At 43.9% G+C, this 22,116-nt stretch overlaps 1 protein-coding gene and 1 pseudogene across 1 annotated transcript; both read left to right on the top strand.

Annotated features, from left to right (window-relative positions):
• Nucleotides 1-3,772: 3,772 nt before the first annotated feature.
• TSPAN1 (tetraspanin 1) lies at nucleotides 3,773-20,566 on the top strand. The gene is made up of 8 exons (XM_035123386.3): nucleotides 3,773-3,847; nucleotides 5,160-5,224; nucleotides 11,737-11,943; nucleotides 12,778-12,852; nucleotides 14,596-14,694; nucleotides 16,694-16,831; nucleotides 17,652-17,735; nucleotides 18,976-20,566. The coding sequence occupies exons 2-8, from the start codon at nucleotides 5,168-5,170 to the stop codon at nucleotides 19,027-19,029; spliced, it is 714 nt and encodes a 237-aa protein (XP_034979277.2). The 5' UTR covers nucleotides 3,773-3,847; nucleotides 5,160-5,167; the 3' UTR covers nucleotides 19,030-20,566.
• LOC118089574 (U4 spliceosomal RNA) lies at nucleotides 16,200-16,331 on the top strand (annotated as a pseudogene).
• Nucleotides 20,567-22,116: the final 1,550 nt, after the last annotated feature.

The following is a 22,116-nucleotide window of genomic DNA, read 5'->3' as shown; positions in this document are numbered from 1 at the left end:
CGCCACCTGCGTCCCATGTGTTGAACATAGACACCCGCAAAGGGGAGCCCTGTGTGCATATAGCCCTCTAAGGGCAGTAGATCCCTGATCACCTTAGGCTCAGGGGTCAAACTATAGATGACAGGTGTGTTTAATTTGGCTTTTATTTTAGAGTAAAAACCGCCCTAGGGCAAATTTGGAATACACTTCCCATTTAGATCAAAGGCCTGTAGTAGCAACTGATGAATTTGTCAAATTCAGTTTCTTACGTTTCTGGTCTTAATTATGTTCGGTTACCAACATTTCTGTATCAGTTTGCCTTCCTTCCTTCCTTCCTTCCTTCCTTCCTTCCTTCCTTCCTTCCTTCCTAAAAGAAGTTCTCACCAAAAATTGGCACCATTTTAGCACATTTCCTCTCAATATACACATTTTTGCAAACAATTTCCCTTAATTAAATACACCTTTGCATGTCATGTTCTCAAATGGATGCTTTTTCTCATACTTTCCCCAATATACACAAGTTATGCCCCTGTTTTGGCCATCCCCTAATAACAGCTCTTGTATTGTGACTACAGCTGCTTGCAGACTTTGGCAAACCCTGAAGCAGGCTTCCAGAGATCTGAAATAGATCATCCATATGATCCTTCAAAGTCACATTGAGTAAAGCATCTCAAGCTCTGACCATGGCAGTGACCCGCTCTACACAATCTTGCTTCCTTGTTCTCTCTGACATTTAAAATAATTAGTCTTTGTCTTCCCTCAAAATGACTGTCCCCTTTCTGTAGAAATGGGATTTTTCTTAGGTTCAAAGAAAGCTGAGCATCCAGAGGAAGCTGCGCCATTGGGGCAACTAGCTGACTGTCAGATGAAGTCACAACACGACTGGGACATTTGGAAATGCAGTGAAAATCAACTGCATTTCACAAATCCAGGTAAACGGATGTGGTTCACCTTTATTTTATGCCACTGTTTTCTGTTAAACAGTAAAATAAAAAAATTCCTTCAGTAGCACCTTAAAGACCAACTAAGTTTTTATTTTGGTATGAGCTTTCGTGTGCATGCACACTTCTTCAGATACAGGTTAAACAGGTTAGGTTTGTCAAGATTGCGGTACTACTTGGATGAATGGATATGGAACCGCCACAAATTTGGCCTAGCTAGTTTCATCTTAACTATTTTGATAGCCAGGTCCCAGATCCTGAGATCTTCTGCATGCAAAGCATGTGATCTCTTTGCAGGAGGCCCACAAATGCCACCACAGGTGACTGTTGCTCCACTCTTTCTGTGACCTCTGTCCTTGTTCTTATGAGAAACAGGATGGCTGTGTGCTATCTCTAGGATCAGAGGCAACCTTAAATACCACTTACTGAGGAACAAAAGCGGAAGAGGGCTATGGACTTCATTCGAGGCCTGATCAAGTAATTTTAGTACCTGAGGCAAACCACAAAATGGTGCCCGCTTCCCTGCAAGGGAAGAAGGGATGAATGAAGATCTGCAATGGGAATAAGGCGGGGGCGGAGGCAGGGAGTGAATATCTATATTGGAAACAAGGAGGTGGCTGAAAATATACATTAGGTACTAGGAGGGGAATCAGATCAACCTCACCTGTTGGTTGTACTGAGAATCAAAGGCTGCCATGGGGGCAAGGTGGAAGGTTCCATTCTGAATCATGCTGGATAGGAGACCCCAGAGACAAGTCCCTGCCATTTCATCCCTAGGGGTGGGAGGAGATCAGCAGTGCCTCCAAAAGACCACTGGGGAGGACACATGGGGGTGGGCTGCTGAGGAAGAGGCAGCTCCAGCCTCCAAGGAGCACACTGCAGCCTTCGCAGCAGTGGGCGATGCATTCCTTGGAGGTAAAATCTGCTGTCCCTGTGGATCCTGCGGTCATCTCATCTTGCTGTGTGGGTGGGTTGGCTCACGATCTGATCTGCAAGTATCTGGTTACTCACTGTGGTTGAGAAATAAGATGCTGGACCAGATGAGCTTCTGGTCTGATGCAGAAGAGCTGTTTTTGTTTATAGGAAGAGGCTGCTAAAAATCTGTACGCTCTAAATGCCCCTATATACTGGGATGGGAGTGTCGTTCTCCCAGTCTAGCCCCAATTGTTGCCTTTTGGGAATGTCTGTTTAAGATTGTTTTAGTGTGAGCTGCCATTCTTCAGTCCCCAACTTCAAAAGGCTACCAAAAATTTCTTGACTTGGGAGCAGAGCTGGCCCATTAAGGCCAATGGAGACAATTGTCTCAGGTGGCAGGGAATGAACTTAGCAAGGCTTAAGTTTGACATGTAGACCATTGCAATGCACTCTAAGGCTTTTTATGTGATGACAGAGGTCCTCCTAGTGGCTCACTGCAGGTACTGTTTTCATAGCTTTGAATTTATATTCTGAATACATTACTATTGAAATATACTCTGAGTCGAGAGTGAATTTCATGCTCTTTATTCAGCTCGTAGTCATCAAGGAGAAGAAGAGAATAAGAATGCCCTTTTCCCAAAACCATCTGCTTATATACATTATTTACACAATGGCCTTTGCGTGATTGGCTACTTCAGGGCTACACCTGTGGGCCAATCAGTTTGTGGATTGACTTCTGCCAGCAGCCTGATTGGCTGCTCCTGCAGGCCAATCAGGTTGCGGATTCACTTCCACCTGGAGTTGGATTGGGTGGCTCCTGCGGACCAATCAGACTGCTGATTCTGGATCCTATTGTTCTATGATTCAGCTCAGTACATAACAAATATTAAAGTCATAGAATGAGAGAACAATAGAGTTGGAAGGGTCATCTAAGGTCAAATCCCTGCAATGCAGGAATTCTGCCTCTGGGTGGGCTTGAACCACCAACCTTCTGGATAACAGCCAGACACACTGACCTGTTGTGGCACAGTCCATGTAGAGCAAATCACTTGAGAAAGCAAGTCTACCTAGCCACCGGTGGAGGAAGAGGAGTGCGGGGGGAGCACACTGCCCCCGGCAACGCGATCCTGGTGGGGTGCCATTGTGGCTATTCCCCCACCTGCTCTGGGCGCCACGCTCCCACAGGCGGCACACCACACCCCCAGGACGCGCACCAGCCCCGCCCTGCCTGCTCTCCACTCCCCGGTGCCGGAGCATGAAGCTCCACCACTATACCTAGCCCCTGAATATATTCTTGTGGCCTGGTGGTGGTTTTCTGGACTTGTTGACACCAGTGTGAGAAGCTCACGCAGGGTGTCAGGATGGGCAGCATGTCTGCTGGCATCAGTGACAGCAGAATGAGTGGCTTGAGCAAGCCAGCATGCCCAACACTGTGTATCTTCCTCTTATGGCTTGTCATGCTCCTCCTTTAACTCCACCGCCAGAGGCTGTCACTTGCAAAGTCAGGGAGGTGGGATGGCCATGGCTAGGTGTGGGATGTACTGCTATGTACTGCTACAGCAGCAGTTTCCATTTCTGCTGTTGGCACTGCACGTGCATGCAAAGAAACTCTCTCTCTCTCTCTCTCTCTTCCAGGTAGCAGGACTTTGCTGCCCTTGATGTGTCTGCGCGCAAGTGTGTCTGCGCGCTCAAAAACAAATTTAAAAATTCTTATGAATGAATAAACATTCACCTACAGCCATTAGAGGGCAGTAAAGAATTAAGAAAACTAGTCTACTCCCTGTTGCTTAAATGTTTTTTTTTTTTTAAAGTACTAGTGAGGTGTGGTTTTTGCCCTTAAAGAGATTTGATTGGCCTGAAAAAGGGATACGTCTTATAGGCTGAAGGGATATTTATTATAGCCTGAAACAACAGCTGGTTCAGTTTACTTTAAAAGCTGACTGCTTTGCCTACTGGAAAGGTAGCTGAGAATTGCCCAGGTCTTTTTCTTAAGTTGATTGTTGCCTTTTAAGGTGAGTCAATGGAACTTCTTTGGTCTGTAAAGGTTTTGTTGTTGTTGAAGGAGACTGATGTGTGTTTCATCTGTGTTTACTGGCATTAGTGTGCGAAGTGGATTCAAGTCTCTTCCTTTAAAGCAGAAAGCTCTTTTAAGGGCGGCTTGTTTCAGTGCAGTTCCTCCTTGAAATCTTCCCACAAAAAATACAGAGGAATGTGAAGAGGACAAATTGCCTTTTATTAAAATTGACTGTACAAGGTTTGTAAAGCTGCTGCTTTAACTGACATGGTTCAAAAAAGTAAACGACTAGGCTACTAGGTACCGGTAGCTCATTTTGATGGATCAGGAATAACAAGTACGATTGATGGTACCAAATGATGTTGTCTTGTGGCTCCTTGTTTTGATTCCCTCCCAGGTGGAGATAGCAAAGTGAGGTTGAGGGAAAGATCTTTTTCAAAGTCCTCTCCTCAGTTCACCAGGTGTTTTTTCCCCTCACTGCTGCCCTGGCAAAATGGCATTAACTGGTCCCCTCCCTTATGGCAAAAGGGGCTGTTGCCCCCAGAGATGCTTAAAGTTCTATTTCTGGTGTGCTTTCTTCTTCATTTACTAAAGTATCTTTCTAATGCTCTGTAGAATGTAGTGGGGAGGAAGTTTCCTAAAATATGTATCTAAAAGAGAAAAAATCCTTCCAGTAGCATATTAGAGACCAACTAAGTTTGTCATTGGTATGAGCTTTCGTGTGCACGCACACATCTTCAGATACACTCTGAAATAAGTCACTGTTTCAGTGTATCTGAAGAAGTGTGCATGCACACGAAAGCTCATACCAATGACAAACTTAGTTGGTCTCTAAGGTGCTACTGGAAGGATTTTTTTTATTTTGTTTCGACTACGGCAGACCAACGTGGCTACCTACCTGCAACTATCTAAAAGAGGATTTGATTCAAGATAGAAAGGGATTTTAATCTCGTTGAAGAAGAACATGGCAGTCTCTCTCTCTCTCTCTCTCTCTCTCTCTCTCTCGGTGTGTGTGCGCACGCGCATATGAGGGGCATGTTGGATTTTGTGTACTCTTGCATAAGTTTTGTATTCAACACTACATGTGGTATGATATGAATATTGTTTATCCACCTGCTTCTGAAGGTGCAATTTGGAGCATGCTTACTTACTACATTGAATCTTCCAATGAGAATTCCTAGTAAACCTGCTTTGCATTGGGCCATGTACTAACCTTGTGCCCAAATGTCTGGATCATGAGTTGGGATTAGATCTCTTTAAACTAAGAGGCTTTTGCTCTTAGTTAACTTTCTCCTTAATTTTTTTTATAGCAATCAAGATGAGCTGCTTCACTTTCTTGAAGGTCATGATGGTCTTATTTAACCTGGCCATTGTGGTAAGTATTAACCCTTTTCGCCCTATGAACGAGGTAGCTGGTCTTGTAAAAGCATAACTTGGTGAGGCAAACCCTATAAGATGCCTGGTTTTTCTTTATAGGTAACGCTACTAAATAGGTAGTTTACCTGCTTTATAGGTAAACTCTACTAAAGGCTTTATAGGTAACTCTACTAAAGCCCCCACGTCTGTATGTTTAAAGATCTTGAGAGATAAAGGCAGTATACATATTATACATTTAAATCACATCCAACAACACACATCCCCAATAAAAAAAAAACCCTGGGAACTGTGGTTGGTTAAGGGTGTTGGGAATTACACCTCTGTGAGCAGTAAACCCCTGATTATTATTATTTTTGTAGGGGCAGAAATGTGGTTTAAACATATGGTGTGTACACAACCAAAATATAGCACAGGCTGCCTTTTACTTTTAAGAAAATAGGTTTAGCATGCTGTACTGTACTGTACTGCATGCTGGTCCCGAAACAGAAGGACTGGTAACGGTCTTAGCTTGGACAAATCTTATTTTAAGAAATATTAGGTTTTCTCTTTGGCAGCGTGCTTCCCGTATATAATTTGTTAACAAGCTGTCATTGTTGTAACAATTCTAGTGATCAGAACACTGGTCTTTACCTGTTGCTACTGAAGAGTTTTAACTTACCTGATGCTACTGAAGAGTTTTAACTAACTTACAAATACTTTGCCTGAGACATACCATAAGTACACGTACCTTACACCCTGTGAATAGTCTTAGGGCACAACCAGGTAAAGCTGGAGATCAGTGATACCAAGCGACTACCTTTATGTGTAGTCAGGCCAAATAACTGTGTGGCAGGGGAGGGAGGCTCATTTGGGGGGAACTGCAAGGGTGAAAACTATTTTAAAATACAGCGTTCCCAGTTGGATTTGCTCCTCCTTAGTTATGGTGAATTTATTATCTACCAAAAAAAAAAAACCCATGAGAGATCTGATTGTGAATGTCACCCAGGTGTGCCTTTTATCTCTGGATAAGCATCTCTAGAGTCTGCATCACATGACCTGCTGGCCTTTTCTGATTCTGTGCTGGACCTGGCTTTACTGTGCCTTTCAATATCCTGCACAGCACATTCAAGGAATCCAGAATCTGTCCACCTACACAAGTCACAGCTATTTTGGCTCACAGATAAACCTAATGGAGTGGTTGCCTAAGGCTTGTGGGGAATGTCCTCTGACTCTGGCTGACTCTTCAGCTGCCACACCCATGGGACAAACAGAAGCAGCACCATGATATTCGGTTGTGGTTTATGATCCCAGATGACGGGCGTGCCTTCATGCAATGGCAGGCCAAGCCCACAAAACGGCAATGGGTAGCTTGAACACTATCATGACGCAAGCCAAAGTACTCATTAAAATGTATTCTCAAGCCTCCTTCCTTGTCTCTGGACAGGCTGAGTGGGTTTTATGGTTTCTGTGGGTGTCGTGTTGGTTTCATGTTTGCCCTGTTAATAGGGTTTCTACAAGCCATGCAGCCGCCCTCCTACATACTCCACTGGTGCCTCTATGGCAACACTCTCAAGGAAGTCTCTGACATTGGCTCAAGCCGATTCCTTTGGCAAACTCTTCTGTCTTTTTTCATCTACCTGCAAACCCACAGGAATAGGTTCCAAGTGGCTCCCTAAATGCACTGGGGCGCTAGCTGAAGTGAGTTCTTGTGAGGTGATCTGCATTATGTTGAGTGCCATATGTAGGCTGGTGGGGATCTAGAACTTTAGAAATCTGTATTCAGAGCAATAGTTCAGAGCAATAGTTGTGTTCAGAGCAATAGTTCCATGGGGTGTTGCAACATTCTGTAATAAGTTTGTGGTTGTGGTTTTCGGCTATTTTGTTCTAACTATAAGACTGGATTCTGCAGAAAGAGAGACTGTTGATGGCCAAACGAGTCCTTTTGTTGGGTAAATAGCTTAGCCAGGTCTGTTAAGTATCTACTTTGTTAGTAAGTTTGGGCCAAATTGTTGCCATAGAAACTAGCTGGAGACAGCTCTGGAAGTTGCGTTGAAGAACTGTCTGTCTTCCCACCTCAACCAACTGGAAGTGATGATCTCAGGGTCTGGGTGGGTGGCAAGAGAGAACAATCCAGCAGTCTTGAGACTAGTGTCCTGTTCTCTTTGTAGAGTCCAAAGCCCTGGACCCTTTCCTCTCTAAAACTTAATGGGAGAGAAAGATCTGTTGGTGTATTAATTCTGTGAACCTTCCCTTTTATTATTAGATAGTATGTAAGTTCGAATCCCCGCGACAGGGTGAGCTCCCGTTGCTCGGTCCCAGCTCCTGCCAACCTAGCAGTTCGAAAGCACCTAAAAGTGCAAGTAGATAAATAGGTACCGCTCCGGCAGGAAGGTAAACGGCGTTTCCGTGCACTGCTCTGGTTCGCCAGAAGCGGGTTAGTCATGCTGGCCACATGACTTGGAAGCCGTACGCTGGCTCCCTCGGCCAATAATGTGAGATGAGCACCGTAACCCCAGAGTCGGTCACGACTGGACCTAATGGTCAGGGGTCCCTTTACCTTTAAGTGTAAGTAAGGGACGCAGGTGTTGCTGTGGGTTAAACCACAGAGCCTAGGGCTTGCTGATCAGAAGGTCGGCAGTTTGAATCCTTGCGACGGGGTGAGCTCCCATTGCTCGGTCCCAGCTCCTACCAACCTAGCAGTTCGAAAGCACGTCAAAGTGCAAGTAGATAAATAGGAACCACTCCAAGCGAGAAGGTAAATGGCGTTTCCGTGCACTGCTCTGGTTCACCAGAAGCGGCTTTGTCATGCTGGCTCCCTCAGCCAATAATGCGAGTTGAGCACCGTAACCCCAGAGTCGGTCACGACTGGACCTAATGGTCAGGGGTCCCTTTACCTTTACCTTTAAGTCTAAGTAAATTTTGCACCACAGATAACACCATTAGCTCCCAGTGATCTTTATTCCAAAAGAACAAAATCTGAGGGCTTGCATTTAACTAATTTTTACATGGAGTTGACCCCACTGAAATTAATGGCCATGCCTAACTTAGGCCTGTTAATTTCCATGGGTTTGCTATAAACAATAGTTAGTTGAATACAACCCAAAGCATCTCAAAAGTTTTGTCCTGAATCAGCTCCAATTTTAAATGAACTCCTTTGGGTTTCCCAAAGGAAGATTGTTTACTGCTCTGAGATCTGCAAAGGAAGGGCAATATACAAATTTAATAAATCATATAAATAACAGTAAAATAATACACAGGGCAGGCCAGTCGGTAAGTGCTGACAAATGCTGGGTTTATAAGCAGGAATATTAAAATATAATGAATACAAGAGTAGACTATGAGGGTATAACTTCAGTGCTTTCTTACTATGTTTGTGGGGTAGTGTAGAAGAAGAGAATGGGCTCTGGGCATCTAAGAAGATCTGCTTATAACCCTGGGGTGGGGGGCTGCTGTCTACATGGGGAAACGTCATGTGTTGCATCTCTGCACATCCTTATGAGGACTACACACACGGTCTCTATTGCTTCATTGATAGTTCATGCCAGTTATGCCTTCCTGTCATCCATTTGTATGGTAATCATATGTGGTAGTGTACATGCCACTTCTCTTATCTGTATAGGGAAGATGTCTTCACATGAGAGAAGTGTCCCTTAATTCCTGCCCTCGGGATCCAAAATGGGCTTCTTCAACAGACTCTGGCAAGGGTACAGATTTCTTGGAATGGAGCAACTTCCTCTTTAAAGGGAATATTCATAAAGGGGGGTTTGCTGATGCAGAGTCTTGAAAGCAGAGGAAACAATATCCCTCCTTGTTCTTATCTTTACCAACCTTTGAGAGGTTGACACTATGGATTTGGTACTTTCAGGCAGTGAGGTTGCATGCTCAGTGACTATGAATGGCATTTCCCCCTTTGCATGATCATGTGGTATCGGAGGAACCCCTGCCACCTGTTGCTTTCTGATGATGTGGGCAGAGTCCTCTGTGTATATATACACACAGCTGTATATATACAAGGGCTTCTGATGGTATGGGGTAGGGTTCATGTGTAAAGTAAGATCTGCTCTAGCAAAGTGCAGGTGTGGAGAATCTCAGGCACCATGGAGGGGGGCAAATACAGCCCTATAAGCCTTTCCTTCTGGCCCTCAGGTGACACACTTTACTGGCCCTGCTTTGCACCCTCCTTGAGTGTTTTTGCCTGGCTGAAATGTGTCCTTCAATTCTGATAGTGCATTTTGCTTGCCTGGATGGAGGCGAATGGGTGTGTGTAGAAACTAGCCCTCTGTGCAAGGGTGAATTTTGCATTCATTGCTCTGCTCATTTTTGCCACTGGCCCTGCCCCATCATTGCCCCACTGCCATAGCTGATCTTTGGCTCTTTCACCTTTGCCAAAGGAGATGGAAAGCTACTGTCTTGACTCTTCCTCCACTTCATGAACAAGGTCCTACCTGGAATCTGCACTTCAGTGTGTACTGAATCAGTGCCTGCCCTGCCCTGCCCTTTTATTTGAGGGCAAACAAAACTGGCAGCTCCAGCCAGCTTTGAACGGCTCGGGAACATTTCTGCATGGTGCCAAATGCATACTTCACTTTTTTAAATCAACAAAGGACTGGGACCAAGCTCTTGGGAGCGGGTTTCTGATATGACTTGCCTAGAGAGGGAATCAGGAAGTGGACAAAGACTCTTGTTTTGTTGGGACTCTTCAACCTCTTGGCTTGCTGTAATTCAAGAGACCTTGGAACGTTTGCAAACCACTAATGATTGGGTAAAAGAGGGAGTTTTGGCAAAGCACACCTTGCCATACAGGTGTAAGAAGCTGCACCTGCAGAAACATCATCCACGCAGCTCTTAGAAGTCCTGTCTGGTTTTGACACCCTTGTTCTAAACTTAGAATTAACCTGTCTCTCCTTAAGAGGAGAAGGCTGTGCTTATTTTGCCACTAACAGTCCTATACATGTCTAGTCAGAAGTGACTCCTGCTCAGTTCAGTGGGGTTTACTCCCAATTAAATAGGATTGCGGCCGAATAGCATTGCCCTTCCATCGCTTATTTCAACATTCTATCCCTGACATAGGAGCCAACCAAAACTATTTGTTGTGTGGAAAAGGGTAGGTTCCTAGCTGTTACAGATATGACAGATGAGATTAAAACACAAAAGTGGTGTCTGTTGAACCTCTGTTCAACAAGGTGTGTGTGACTTGTCTTTCCCATTAAGGTCCCAATCTCTTCAGAACAGCTGCACCAGTATTTATTTGATGGTTGATTCATTAAGGGATATCTATACTGCCCTTCCCCAAAAATGGTCACTGTGCATTTTACAAAATAAAAAAGGCAAGACAAAACACAGGTATATACCTACCGAGAGTACTGCATAAACAATGTGGACAAAACCAAGGATATGGGGTTGTGGGTTGTTGTTTTTTTGTATCTCTCTCTCTGCTGCTCCCCCCCCAAAAAAGCAGTGTATTTGTTTGAACTCTAGAAACCAGTGAACAATGAGTTCCTACACACGTCCCTCTGTACTTCGCAAGATAGAAGTGATATGGGAGAACTGTGATCAGGATGTTCCATTTAAAAAAAGAAGAAGCAAATTATCCGTCTTAACCCACAAATCATAATGGGATTGTGGTGGGGAGTAAGTTTTGCCTGTGCTACTTCTCCCAGTTTGCTATCTACTCAAGCACAGGGGGAAACATATAGATAGCCCACCCTCCACTTCCAAGATCATGGTCCCAAACTGATCCAGGGCCTCTGTATTGGCAGTTAATTCTTTTAAGGATATTCTGGCTACATGTCTCTAGGTTATGAAATAGAGATTAACAACATTCCGGTAGAGTTGTATATGAAACCAAAGCAAAAATTCATGCAAACTTGATTTGTGGACTCTTGATCCCCTGCATCATCATGACTAGACATTCTTGTTGATGAGATCCGAGAAAAAATTAGGAAATGCCCTGGAATTAATAGTTACTGCTGATATTCCCAATTGTTTCCCTAAGCACTCTCAATGTTGGGGCGGCTATTTGTTTTCTTAATAAAATGAATAGGAGAAGGCTTGCACTCTTGCCAACCTTATGATGGCTGGCAGGCAGAAGCCTTCATTTCTTAATGGCTTGTGAGAAGTTTCATTCTTTTTTAAAAGAAAAAACAGCAGCTGTTGTTGTATAGAGTCTTTTATACAGTGACTAATAATAGTTGTAAATGTTGTCTCCACTAACCTGTGTGGTTCAGGTATAGCAAACCTGCACACCTTGTGCCTTCCTAAGCTAAATGCAGCCCTTCAGCTATGAAGGATGACCTATGATGGTCTCATGAATCTCATTTTCTGTTGCCTGCCTGGACTGCAAAAATGGGGTGGGGGGGAAGGTGTCTAGTGCTTCAACTGACAGGCTACAATATGTAGCCTTGTGAGCTGTTTGCAGCTAGGTGGGTGCCATCTGTTGCATAGGCTTAAAGTGTCATAATTATGGGTGACTGTGTGAGTTTCCAGTATGTACCTACATTTTGAAATAACTCTATTTTCTTTCTTTCCTAGATTGGCGGAGGAGTACTCCTCGGCATTGGGATCTGGGTCAGTGTTGACAGTAGCAACTTTGTCAGCACGTTTGGCCCTTTGTCCTCCAGTGTCCTGCAGTTTGTGAATGTGGGCTACCTTCTCATTGCCATTGGAGCCGTCCTGTTTTTCTTGGGCTTCCTAGGATGCTGTGGCGCTCAGAAGGAGAGCAAGTGCCTCCTCATCATGGTAAAATGCAGACATTAAGCAATTTCCATCTCTTGCCTGCTGAAGATGTGTGCAGTTGTGTAGCTTTTAGGAAAAGTGCTCGTTGATAAACTTGAGCACTGAAGACATTGTGGAAAGCTGTCCTCTTAAAGCAGGGTTGGCTAATATGTGGCCCTCCAGATGATGTTGGAGTCTCAGCTTCCATCAGCCCCAGGCAGCATGGCCAGTGGCCAGGAATGATGGGAGTTGTAGTCAACAACCAATCTGGAAGGTGCCAGGTTGGCTACCCCTGGGTCAGACAACCTGTCTGAATGCTTGACTCAGGAAGGAAGGGATCCTAAGTCATCAAATCTGTTACCCATTGATAGAATAGTGGTACTTGGAGTTGCCATCATGTTTCTTGATCTCCACTTCCTTCCTCTTCTTGCTAAGAGAAAACAGACATGTGAATATTAAGCCTTCTCATCTGATGAGGAAGTTGTGGCTATATATGTGTTCTAGAGTGATCTGAGAAAAGTCAGAACTGCTGCACTGATATGAAAATGTCTTTCAGTATGCTGAAAGATCTAGGAAGCCAGGCTGTGATTTGAAGAAGTGCTTCGTTGGGTCTCTTTCTTGTGGGAGATCCAGGTCTGTGTCTCATCATACTACATAAGGAAGTCCAGAGCAGTGGAAAATCCCCACTAGAACATGGTGTTGATAGTCCCTCTTTGTGCCATTTGCAAATTCTTGAAGACTTGTAGCTAGGTATCCCTGGAAAGGTATATCCAAGTGATCCAAACAGTCCTTGCCTTTTTCTTGTATTTGACACTTTATGGAGTGAACAACCTGACCCTATGCTCTCTCCCCTCCTAGTTCTTCTCAATTGTCCTGATCATCTTCATAATAGAAGTTGCTGCTGCAGTGGTGGCCCTGGTCTACACTTCTCTTGTAAGTAACATGGAGTAGAGGGATGAGTATGGAACAAGTGGCTTAGTCTTGAAGTAGCTGTCCTAGCCTGTAGATGTTTCAGCTTCTGGCTGCTTCAAAGCAATTGGTGTAAGTGCCTTTGTAAGTCTCAAAACACATGCAGATTTGCCAGTTCTCCCTCTTTGAGTGATAAGCTTTCAGTATTGGGACAAAACAAAACAAAACAAAACAAAACACAAAACAAAACAAAACAAAACAAAACAAAACAAAACAAAACAAACACCTTACTTCTTAGCCTCTGCTGAAATAATGCTATGCTATGATTTATTTATTCGCAATTTAGAACCCCGCCTTTCCTCCAAGTATCTCAAGGTTGCAGACATGGTCCTTTCCCTCCCCACTTTACCCTCACAACAATCCTGTGAGGTAGGTTAGGCTGAGAGACCATGACTGGCACAGAGTCACCTGCTGAGCTTCATGGTGGAGTGTGTAAAGTATTTTAACCCTGGTCTCCCAAGCCCTTGAACAACACTCCAGCCACTGTATCACATGGCTCTTTTAGGGGAAGGTGTGCAGTTGAGAAATGCTACAAAGAGTAGTTCAAGCCAAAGTTTTTTGAAAGTAGCAAAATCCCTACATCAGTGTTTTGGACATATCTTAATGGTTTTTGTATGTTGCATTTGGGAACATTAAATACCTTCATTCACTCAATGAATTGGTTTTAATTTACTTAATAGTTTGGAACTTCTAGGTTGGGGTGGTACACAAATCTCCAAATAAAGGCATATGTGGCAATAAAAAGAGACTTTCCCATTTATTTATTGAGAAATTAAAATTTATACCAGGATGATTTTCTTGACCTATGAGAAGAGATGGCTGCTCCTAGTTTGGACCTTCATCTTTCTAGAAACAAACTGGGTGTGATGGGGCAACAACCATGTTTGTTTTGTTTAAAATCATTTAAACTTTCAATTATTTTGCTGATATCACACAGAATCACGGGTCTGGCTAATTTGCAAGAGCTTCAGGGAGACCCTAATTGGTAACATCAAAAGGGAATTAGGGGGTGAAGGAAACCTGAAACCTTCTCTCCCCCCCCCTCCTGCAAGGGTTCTTTAACTTAAATGTAAATAAGAGTCAAAGACCAGCTTTGTTTGTCACAGTTTAATATTTGCACTTCAACCTCTCATTTTCAGAATGATCTGTTTTCAGTTCCTGCTTTTCCTGGCAATATATCATGTCCCTGACAAAAAAAATAGTTGTTATCCACAGGTAGTGTAGCCTGAATTCCTTGCTGGGTTGCTGGGAATTGTAACTCTGTGAGGGGTGAACTATAGTTCCCAGAATTATTTGAGGAGGATCAATGTGCTTCCAATGTGCTTTAAAATTATAGGAAGTACGGTATGCATCCTAAAAGTAATTGAACAGCCATGTTCAATAGACATAACAGGTGGCTGAAGACTTGCTTTCCTCTTCTCTTCTCCTGTCCCCCCTCAGCAATATATCACAGCTTCTATAGCCTACATATAGTAAGGGTGTTTAAAGTGAGAGTCGTCATAGCATCCTCTGTTTTTGCTCTTCAGAATATGGCAACCCTAAATATACACAAAGCTCCAAAAATGTTGCTCTTTAGCAGAGGAATTCAGCCAGTTACTGTTCTCAACAGCTCTTCTTGTTGGGGATGTGCACTGCCTGCAATGTGGGATTTGAGTTTACCCGTGTGTTCTGACATGCTGTTGTCCATTATCTCCCACCTCCTTCCAGGCAGAGACTATACTTCAAGGAACAGTGACACAGTTATTGAAAAAAGAGTATGGGAAGACCCCTGACATCACTGCAGTATGGAACAAAACAATGGAAGATGTAAGTTGTCCCACAGAACATCTTGGGACTATGAAGAATTGGTAAAGTGGCACTGATGATTGATTGTCCTTGCTATTCTGCTTGACTTAGATGGAAACCCAAGTGCGTTTTAGGGTTGTTTTTATAGTAGCCTGCACGATACCAAAGGGGACAATGACATACTTAATCTTGGACTCAGCCTGTCTTTTAAAACTTCTGGGTGTGGCTTTTATTTGCAAATGATGAAGTGGGTACGAAGAGAGTATTTAGAGAAGAGCAGCAAGAGGTTACAAGGGGTTTTAATACATCCCAGAAGCTGGAGAACCAATTTTGAAGGTGAATAGTAATTTCAGTTCCTGAATGTTCAGGATAGAACTGCCCACCAGGACAGCTGAGGGATGATATAATGAGTTTATCATTGCAGTGGAGCAGGCCTTATTAGAGAATACATGGAGAATAGGGAGATACTATATATAATAACTACTGGTAGCAAGCTGGGTTGTCTGATCCTGAAGGCTTAGTTGGCTAGAAGATGGTTTGAGCCTAGGGTTGCTATGTTAGTGAAAGGCCCATTCCAATGCCATGACACATAACATGCAAGGGAAGAATCGTTGTGTACTCTAGGTCCTAATGCTTAGGTTGCTGTCCTAGTCAGATAGCTGCAAGGGTTGCCTGTGTTAATATGTTGGAGGAATGGGTAACCCTAGGAGGCAAGGCTGTTGGATTGCTCTTTGTTTTTTAAGCTGCAAAGCGATCCCTCTTTCCCATTCTGCATTGCCATTTTGGGTTCTTTGTTTTGAATGTGGGAAAAGCGAATAATTATTTGTGAGTGGAAATTTGGAGAACTGTGCATGGAAGTGTCAATGAGACTAAATAACTCAGTTATTTGAGAAGTACAATATACAAGATTGCAAAGTCTCAAGACTGAGGGAGAATGTACAAAGCAAGTAGATGCTGAGTTGTATCATGCTGCTATTGGAAGTTTGATGTATATTTCTCAATGGAGTAGGCCAGATATTAGTTATTCTGTTGGAATATTGAGTAGGTTTGTAAGTAATCCTAATGAAGTGGCTTGGAAAGGGTTAAAACATGTTTTCACATATCTACAAGGAACACGTGATTATTGTTTTAAGTTGTTGTCCTCAGGACCAGAGGAACTAAAGTGTTTTATAGACAGCGATTGTGCAAATTTACCAGGTAGAAAGTCAGTGCCTGGGTTAATGTTTAAATTTGGCAATTCCCTAGTTGGGTAAAACTCCAGAAAACAAGGGAGTGTAGCTAATTCTTCCACAGAGGCTGAATATAATGGCATATCAGATCTGTGTAATGAATTGGTATATTATGTAAGAATTCTTACCAACATAGGAGTCAAGTGTATACTTCCAATATAGGTAACAGAAGACAATCAAACAACCATTTCAATGGCAGAGTCTGATCAGTTTAAGGGTAGAACAAAACATGTGGACATAAAGTCCTGAAACATGAGAGAAAGTGTGAAACAAAATTTGATAAAGTTGCAATATTGCAACTTTGCACAGTGGCAGTATCCTAGCCAACGAGGTTAATCTGAGGTGTGATGATTGCTAATTGAAAAATAAAAAAAATAAAAATGCAATTTTGTGAAAACAAAATGGTTGTTGCTGCTGTATTTACGAAATCTCTTCCTTTTCAGAGACATGCTCATTTGGTTGAAATGTTGGGTCTTGTAGTGCATGATGTGTAAGCACCCTGTGTATGTACATTGTATTTACAGTTTCTAGAAAGAATGTGAGGGAGTGTTAGAGTAAGTGTGAGAGAGTCTTTCGTTTCCAGTTCTTTGCAGATTCATGTCCCAGAGCGGTCATTGTTGTCTAAATTACCACATAGTTCTTCTCCGTCTTGAAGAAAAGGCCCTCCTAATGAGACACTGGAATAATCAGTACATTACCTATTGCCATTTAGGACTCTAGGGTGTAAAGGCTATACTGTGGTGAGTTAACCCCCCCCCCTTCTCTCTCTCTCTTTACATTCTCCTCTTCAGTTGAAATGCTGTGGTCTAATGAATTACACAGACTTCAATAATTCCTACTACTTTGAGAAAAACAAAGAGTATCCACCATTCTGCTGTGAAAAAGGGTCTGTTTGCGATCAAGCCGCCGCCCAGAAAAAAGAGATGCCAGTAAGAAAACAAATGAGTGCTGTTGTTTTTTCTGACTGCATTTTGATGTGAAGGATGGGAAATAGACAGGGAATAACCTTTGCTGACTCTTGTGTGTTGAGGGAAGATGCTGGGTATTTATGAAGCCTCTGCCTTGGGGAAGTGCATCTTGCCATGAGGGTAACAGTTCATCTTCTGACAAGCTGTCAATCTCGCTGCTGAGAAGCATTCTACACAAAACCTTTGGTGAATTCCAGGCTGAACTGGAATTTGCTGGCAGATTTGGGGGACTTCCCAGAGTCTCTGGGGATGAGATTTCTGGGGGACCACAACAAATTTTAAGTGGGTCTGTTGCATTTCCCCTCCCCACCTTTGATGGTTGGTAGAGGGCTGTACTGCTGCCCCCAATATGTGTACTAAAATGTGCATTTTGTTTTTAAATGGTGGGGTGTAAACATTTTGAAATATATAATGATGGGTGAGTGTCCTTTGGCCTTGCTCCTGGGTGTCGTCTATGACAACTGATGCTAGTATAGTCTAAAGTCGTTGCTGGCTGTGGCTAGCACCTGGAAACCTCTGCACCTTTACATGTAGGTAATACTTTTCTCCCTCTTTGCTTCCTTTGGCCAGTGAGTTTTGCCAAATGATTGAACCCAACCTCCAAAAAAAAAAATCAAAATCAAAAGCCTTCTTGGAGCATCTGGATAATTTCCCTATGAAATTCCTCCAAGGGGAACTATTACTCATTTCTGATTTGTGTCACTTGCTTGATCATGTCAAACGGTGTTGCAGTGGATTTGACTTTTTTTATATACTCCTTTCTTCTTCAAAAAATTCCTAGGGCTGCTTCCCTCAGTTGCTGTCTGAAATACGCAAGAATGCTGGTGTAGTAGGTGGAGTTGCGGCTGGGATCTGTGTATTGGAGGTAGGTTGGCTGAACGGATTTGTGCTTCTGCTGCTGCTACCAGCATTCCACTGTTGTGATGTGGTGGCCATGAAAGAAGCATTGTACTGAAGCATTTGACCCCAATCATGAGATGTAACAGGTAGATGTTCTTGCTGATTGTGCTTCCTAGTCATGTACCTGGTGACCACTTGATGGTCAAAAGGTTACCACCATCATAATCCTGTCACCTATTCTTGCTTGCATGCCACAGGATATTTGAAACTTAGGCCTAAAGAGCCACCCATGGCTTTTCATTCTAGAACATGAAGTGGCAAATAACCCATTTCACACTGGGCAGCATGTTACTACTTCACAGTTAAATATATAGTGATGTGAGTAGTCCTGTACATTGTGAGAGGAAAAAGGAATAAGCAGTGCTAGGGTAGGGAGGAGGAGGAAGAAGAGTTTGGATTTGATATCCCGCCTTATCCCTACCCAAAGGAGCCTCAAAGCGGTTAACATTCTCATTTCCCTTCCTCCCCCACAACAAACACTCTGTGAGGTGAGTGGGGCTGAGAGATTTCAAAGAAGTGTGACTAGCCTAAGGTCACCCAGCAGCTGCATGTGGAAGAGTGGAGACGCGAACCTGGTTCCCCAGATTACGAGTCTACCGCTCTTAACCACTACACCACACTGGCACCACACAGGAGCATAGGCGCTGTTGGATTCATAAAGACTTGATCCCTTACTCCAGCTCCCACACCAGGAACCCCTTCCAGGTGACTGTCATATTGCACAACAGATGTGCAAGTGCTACTGTATTGTGTGTGGAGGAGCCTGGCATTGTGCTTGCTGGGCAGACTTCCTTGGCATGGTGTTGGCTGCTTTTAGCCCAGGGGGGAAAAAACCCAAAAATTTTGGAGGAAGATATTGCTCTCTCATATGGTGGAAACTGGTTGTTAATGTAAGGTTACCAGATTTTTTTCAATGAATCCGGGGACACTTCTCAACTTCAATGGATTTTGTATGGGGGCTGATTTGTAAATCCGGGGACTGTCCCCAGGAAACGGGGATGTCTGGTAACCTTATGTTAATGTGTGGGCAATAAATACTTCTCTTTTTTTTAAGGCTGTGCCAGGTCTTTACAGTGTTATCCTGCTTCCTCTTCAGTGTAATAAGGAGCACAAGGAGCTGCCTTCACATTCTTTAATTCTACAATGCCTGTGTAAAGCGCTTGGACAGGATGTGTAGAAACTCAAGCTTTTTCTCCTCTTTCCAGGTTGCAGCAATGGCTGTAGCGATGTACCTTTATTGCCGTCTGGATGAGAAATGACTGGGATAGAAGGCTAGGAGGATCACCCTGGCAGGAGGCAAGAGAACAGCACACATAGTAACCTTTCCTTAACCTGTGTCCACATCAATCAAACATTTCTTGGGTCCAAGGCATGCCGTGTGATTAACTCTTTGACTCTACCGAGCTGGAATCTGTAGTGTGTACATAAATGAAAAGTGGTTTGATATGAAACTTCTGTAATAGCACAAACAGCGTTTATATTTAAAGCCGGCAATAGCTGAATCAAAGACTGGGGTGGGGAGAAAAGCAGCAGTGTTTCTGCCTTCTAAATATGGTCTCTGCCACAGTAGAGTTTGGGGGGCTTTCCGCTGGCTTTGATACCTGCCATCCTGAAATACTCTCCAGGAGAGTAAATGGCCCAGAATGCTGCTGGTGGCTTTCAAAGGCTCCAGTTGCATTCATTTGCAAATAATAGACTCCCATCTCCATGGAGTATAAATGGGAATCATCAACATGGCCTTTATTCCACAACACAAAAAACCAGCACAAGACAGGAGACTAGCAAAGACCCATATGCTGCTGTAAATGTCTGGGAGAAAAGGTGCATGGGTATGAAGAATGGAGATATGAAACTTCCAGTGCTTTTTCAGTGCAGGGGGACACATACCCCTAAACATTTTGCATTGCCCTGACTGACTGACCGACGGACAGATCAACATGCCAGCTGTCTCCGCAGTAGCAGTGCAGACTGGAGCTCCGTCATTCTCCCTGCCAGTGCCGGGAAGGGGAGTCTGGGGGGCAGCCATGGTGGAGGCGAAGGCGCTCCTCCTCCTCTTGCCGGGTTAGAGTCAGCCTGCAAGCTCTCGCCCCTCCCTGTTGAAGCTGACCCTGACGTTGCTGGGGGTCTTCCCATTCTCTCAGCGCCGCTGCCACCTCGACTCCCTCATCCGGGGGTTGGGAGGGTGTTGGGGGGAGGAAGGGGGCGAGTGGGAGGGGGAGCAGCCAAAATGAGCGTACCCCTAAACATTTTTAAAGAAAAAAAGCACTGGATACTTCAATCCCTCTCTGCAGGTTGGTGCATATGGGGAGTTGCCTGCCTTTTTCCTATTCCTCATCCCACCCCACTCCATGCTGACATGATCAGTGTGGCTTACCAAAACCTGAATGGGTGTCTGGTTGAGCTGGCTCCACCTGAAGGGAGCCCCCCCCCATATAACTTAGCTCTGTTGTTTGAAAGCAACGTTCAAAGTGCAAGTAGATAAATAGGTACTGCTCTGGCAGGAAGGCAAACGGCGTTTCCGTCTGCTGCTCTGGTTTGCCAGAAGTGGCTTAGTCATGCTGGCCACATAACCCGGAAGCTGTACGCCGGCTCCCTCGGCCTGTAAAGCGAGATGAGCGCTGCAACCGCAGAGTCGTCCACAACTGGACCTAACGGTTAGGGGTCCCCTTACTTTTATATTGACCTAGCCCTTTATTTTTTTACACTTTGTGGATACAATTTAATTTATAATCTAACTACAAAATCATTTTGTTTTGCATGTTTGACTATTGCAATAAAATCTACTATTTAATTATATATTGTGGTCATGGATGTTTTGCAGCAAAGTAGAGAATGAAAAATATTATTCGGAACATCTGTAGAAACACAGCATTTCTCTCCATTGCAGACCTTTTCAGAAGTGGGAAAGGGGAGGGAGAGGATCTTGGTTTCAAACCCTGGAGTTGATCTATTACTCCTGGTGCTTAAGAGCAGTCCAGCTGGTGGAGGGAAAGCAGCTTTGAATAAACACCATTGGAAACAAAAAGTCAGCCTTGGACAGGATCATAATAGATAACTGGGGGTGCCAAGTGAACTCAGGATTTATTTTAATAGCTTTTATTATCTCGGGTAGCCAAAAATGGTATGTTCATTTCTCTTCTCATTCTTTTCATTCAGATTACTTTCCATTTGATTTTGTCCTTAGCATTACTCTTTTCTTTCTGCAGTGCATTAACATTCAAAAGTGACACACTGGACAATAAGGTGGGTTCTTGGGACAGCTTCATCAGTAATGCCATGGCTTATTACTGTGTCCTGTGTGGGGATCTTTTCAACATGAAATACTTGGCACAATAGAAATTGAACTTTGTTCTTATATTTAGGAGGTGTAAGGTACCCTTTGCATTGTAATAACACTGAGGACTTAATTTGCTTGGGATTGCTGCTGGGGCAGGAAAGATCTCCGCTGAGGCAGGTGGGTCAGATCCTGCCAGTAATCACACCTGAATGATACCCATCTGTAGTGCTGTGCAGATGCCAACGAGTTTCACCTACTTGAAGGTACCATATTGACATGAGAACCTGGGGAAACTCCTCGTCTGATAAACATGGAATGCAATGCTATCTTATATATGTAATGAATACAAATATTTTAAAAATCATTCTTGGAAATGCACTGGAATGCTGATGGTGAAGTGTTGGACTTGGACCAAAGAGGCCCAGGTTCAATTAAAAATAACTTCAGTTCGTCTGAAGTCCTGTGATAGCATTTGCTGCTTTGCACTGTGGTGTGGGACATGAACTTCAGATGAAACCTGAAAAGGTGCCTTCCAGGAGATTGTAAAAGTGTTGCCCCGAAGTGCTTCTGCTCTAGCATGTCCTTTTTGTGATTGTCAGGCACCTTCCTGGAAGGTGCTTTGGCGATCATAAAAGGGTTGCGTCAAAGCACCTCCAAGATGCTGTGTCTGCTGCTGTGGGAAGTGGCAGCAGGCAAAGGTGAAGTACAGGGTGTGAAAGAGAAGGAGAAGAGGAGGAGGAGGAAGAGGAGGAGGGTTTACTCCTTAGCCTTTTCTTCTCCCAAAGAACCTTCCTCTCCCGCAAGGCAGCGGAGGTTTAGAATACGAGTTTTCCTTCTCCTACCTTCCCAGGTTGATGAGCCTATTTGCCCCTTACTTCCCTCTATATATGCCAACCTAGCAGTTCGAAAGCACATCAAAATGCAAGTAGATAAATAGGAACCGCTACAGCGGGAAGGTAAACGGCGTTTCCATGTGCTGCTCTGGTTTGCCAGAAGCGGCTTTGTCATGCTGGCCACATGACCTGGAAGCTATACGCCGGCTCCCTCGGCCAATAAAGCGAGATGGGCG

The sequence above is a fragment of the Zootoca vivipara genome, chromosome 7 (assembly GCF_965207765.1).
Source record: "Zootoca vivipara chromosome 7, rZooViv2.hap1.1, whole genome shotgun sequence".
In the NCBI taxonomy this organism is placed as follows: domain Eukaryota; kingdom Metazoa; phylum Chordata; class Lepidosauria; order Squamata; family Lacertidae; genus Zootoca; species Zootoca vivipara.
This window is presented reverse-complemented; position numbering and strand designations above follow the sequence as displayed.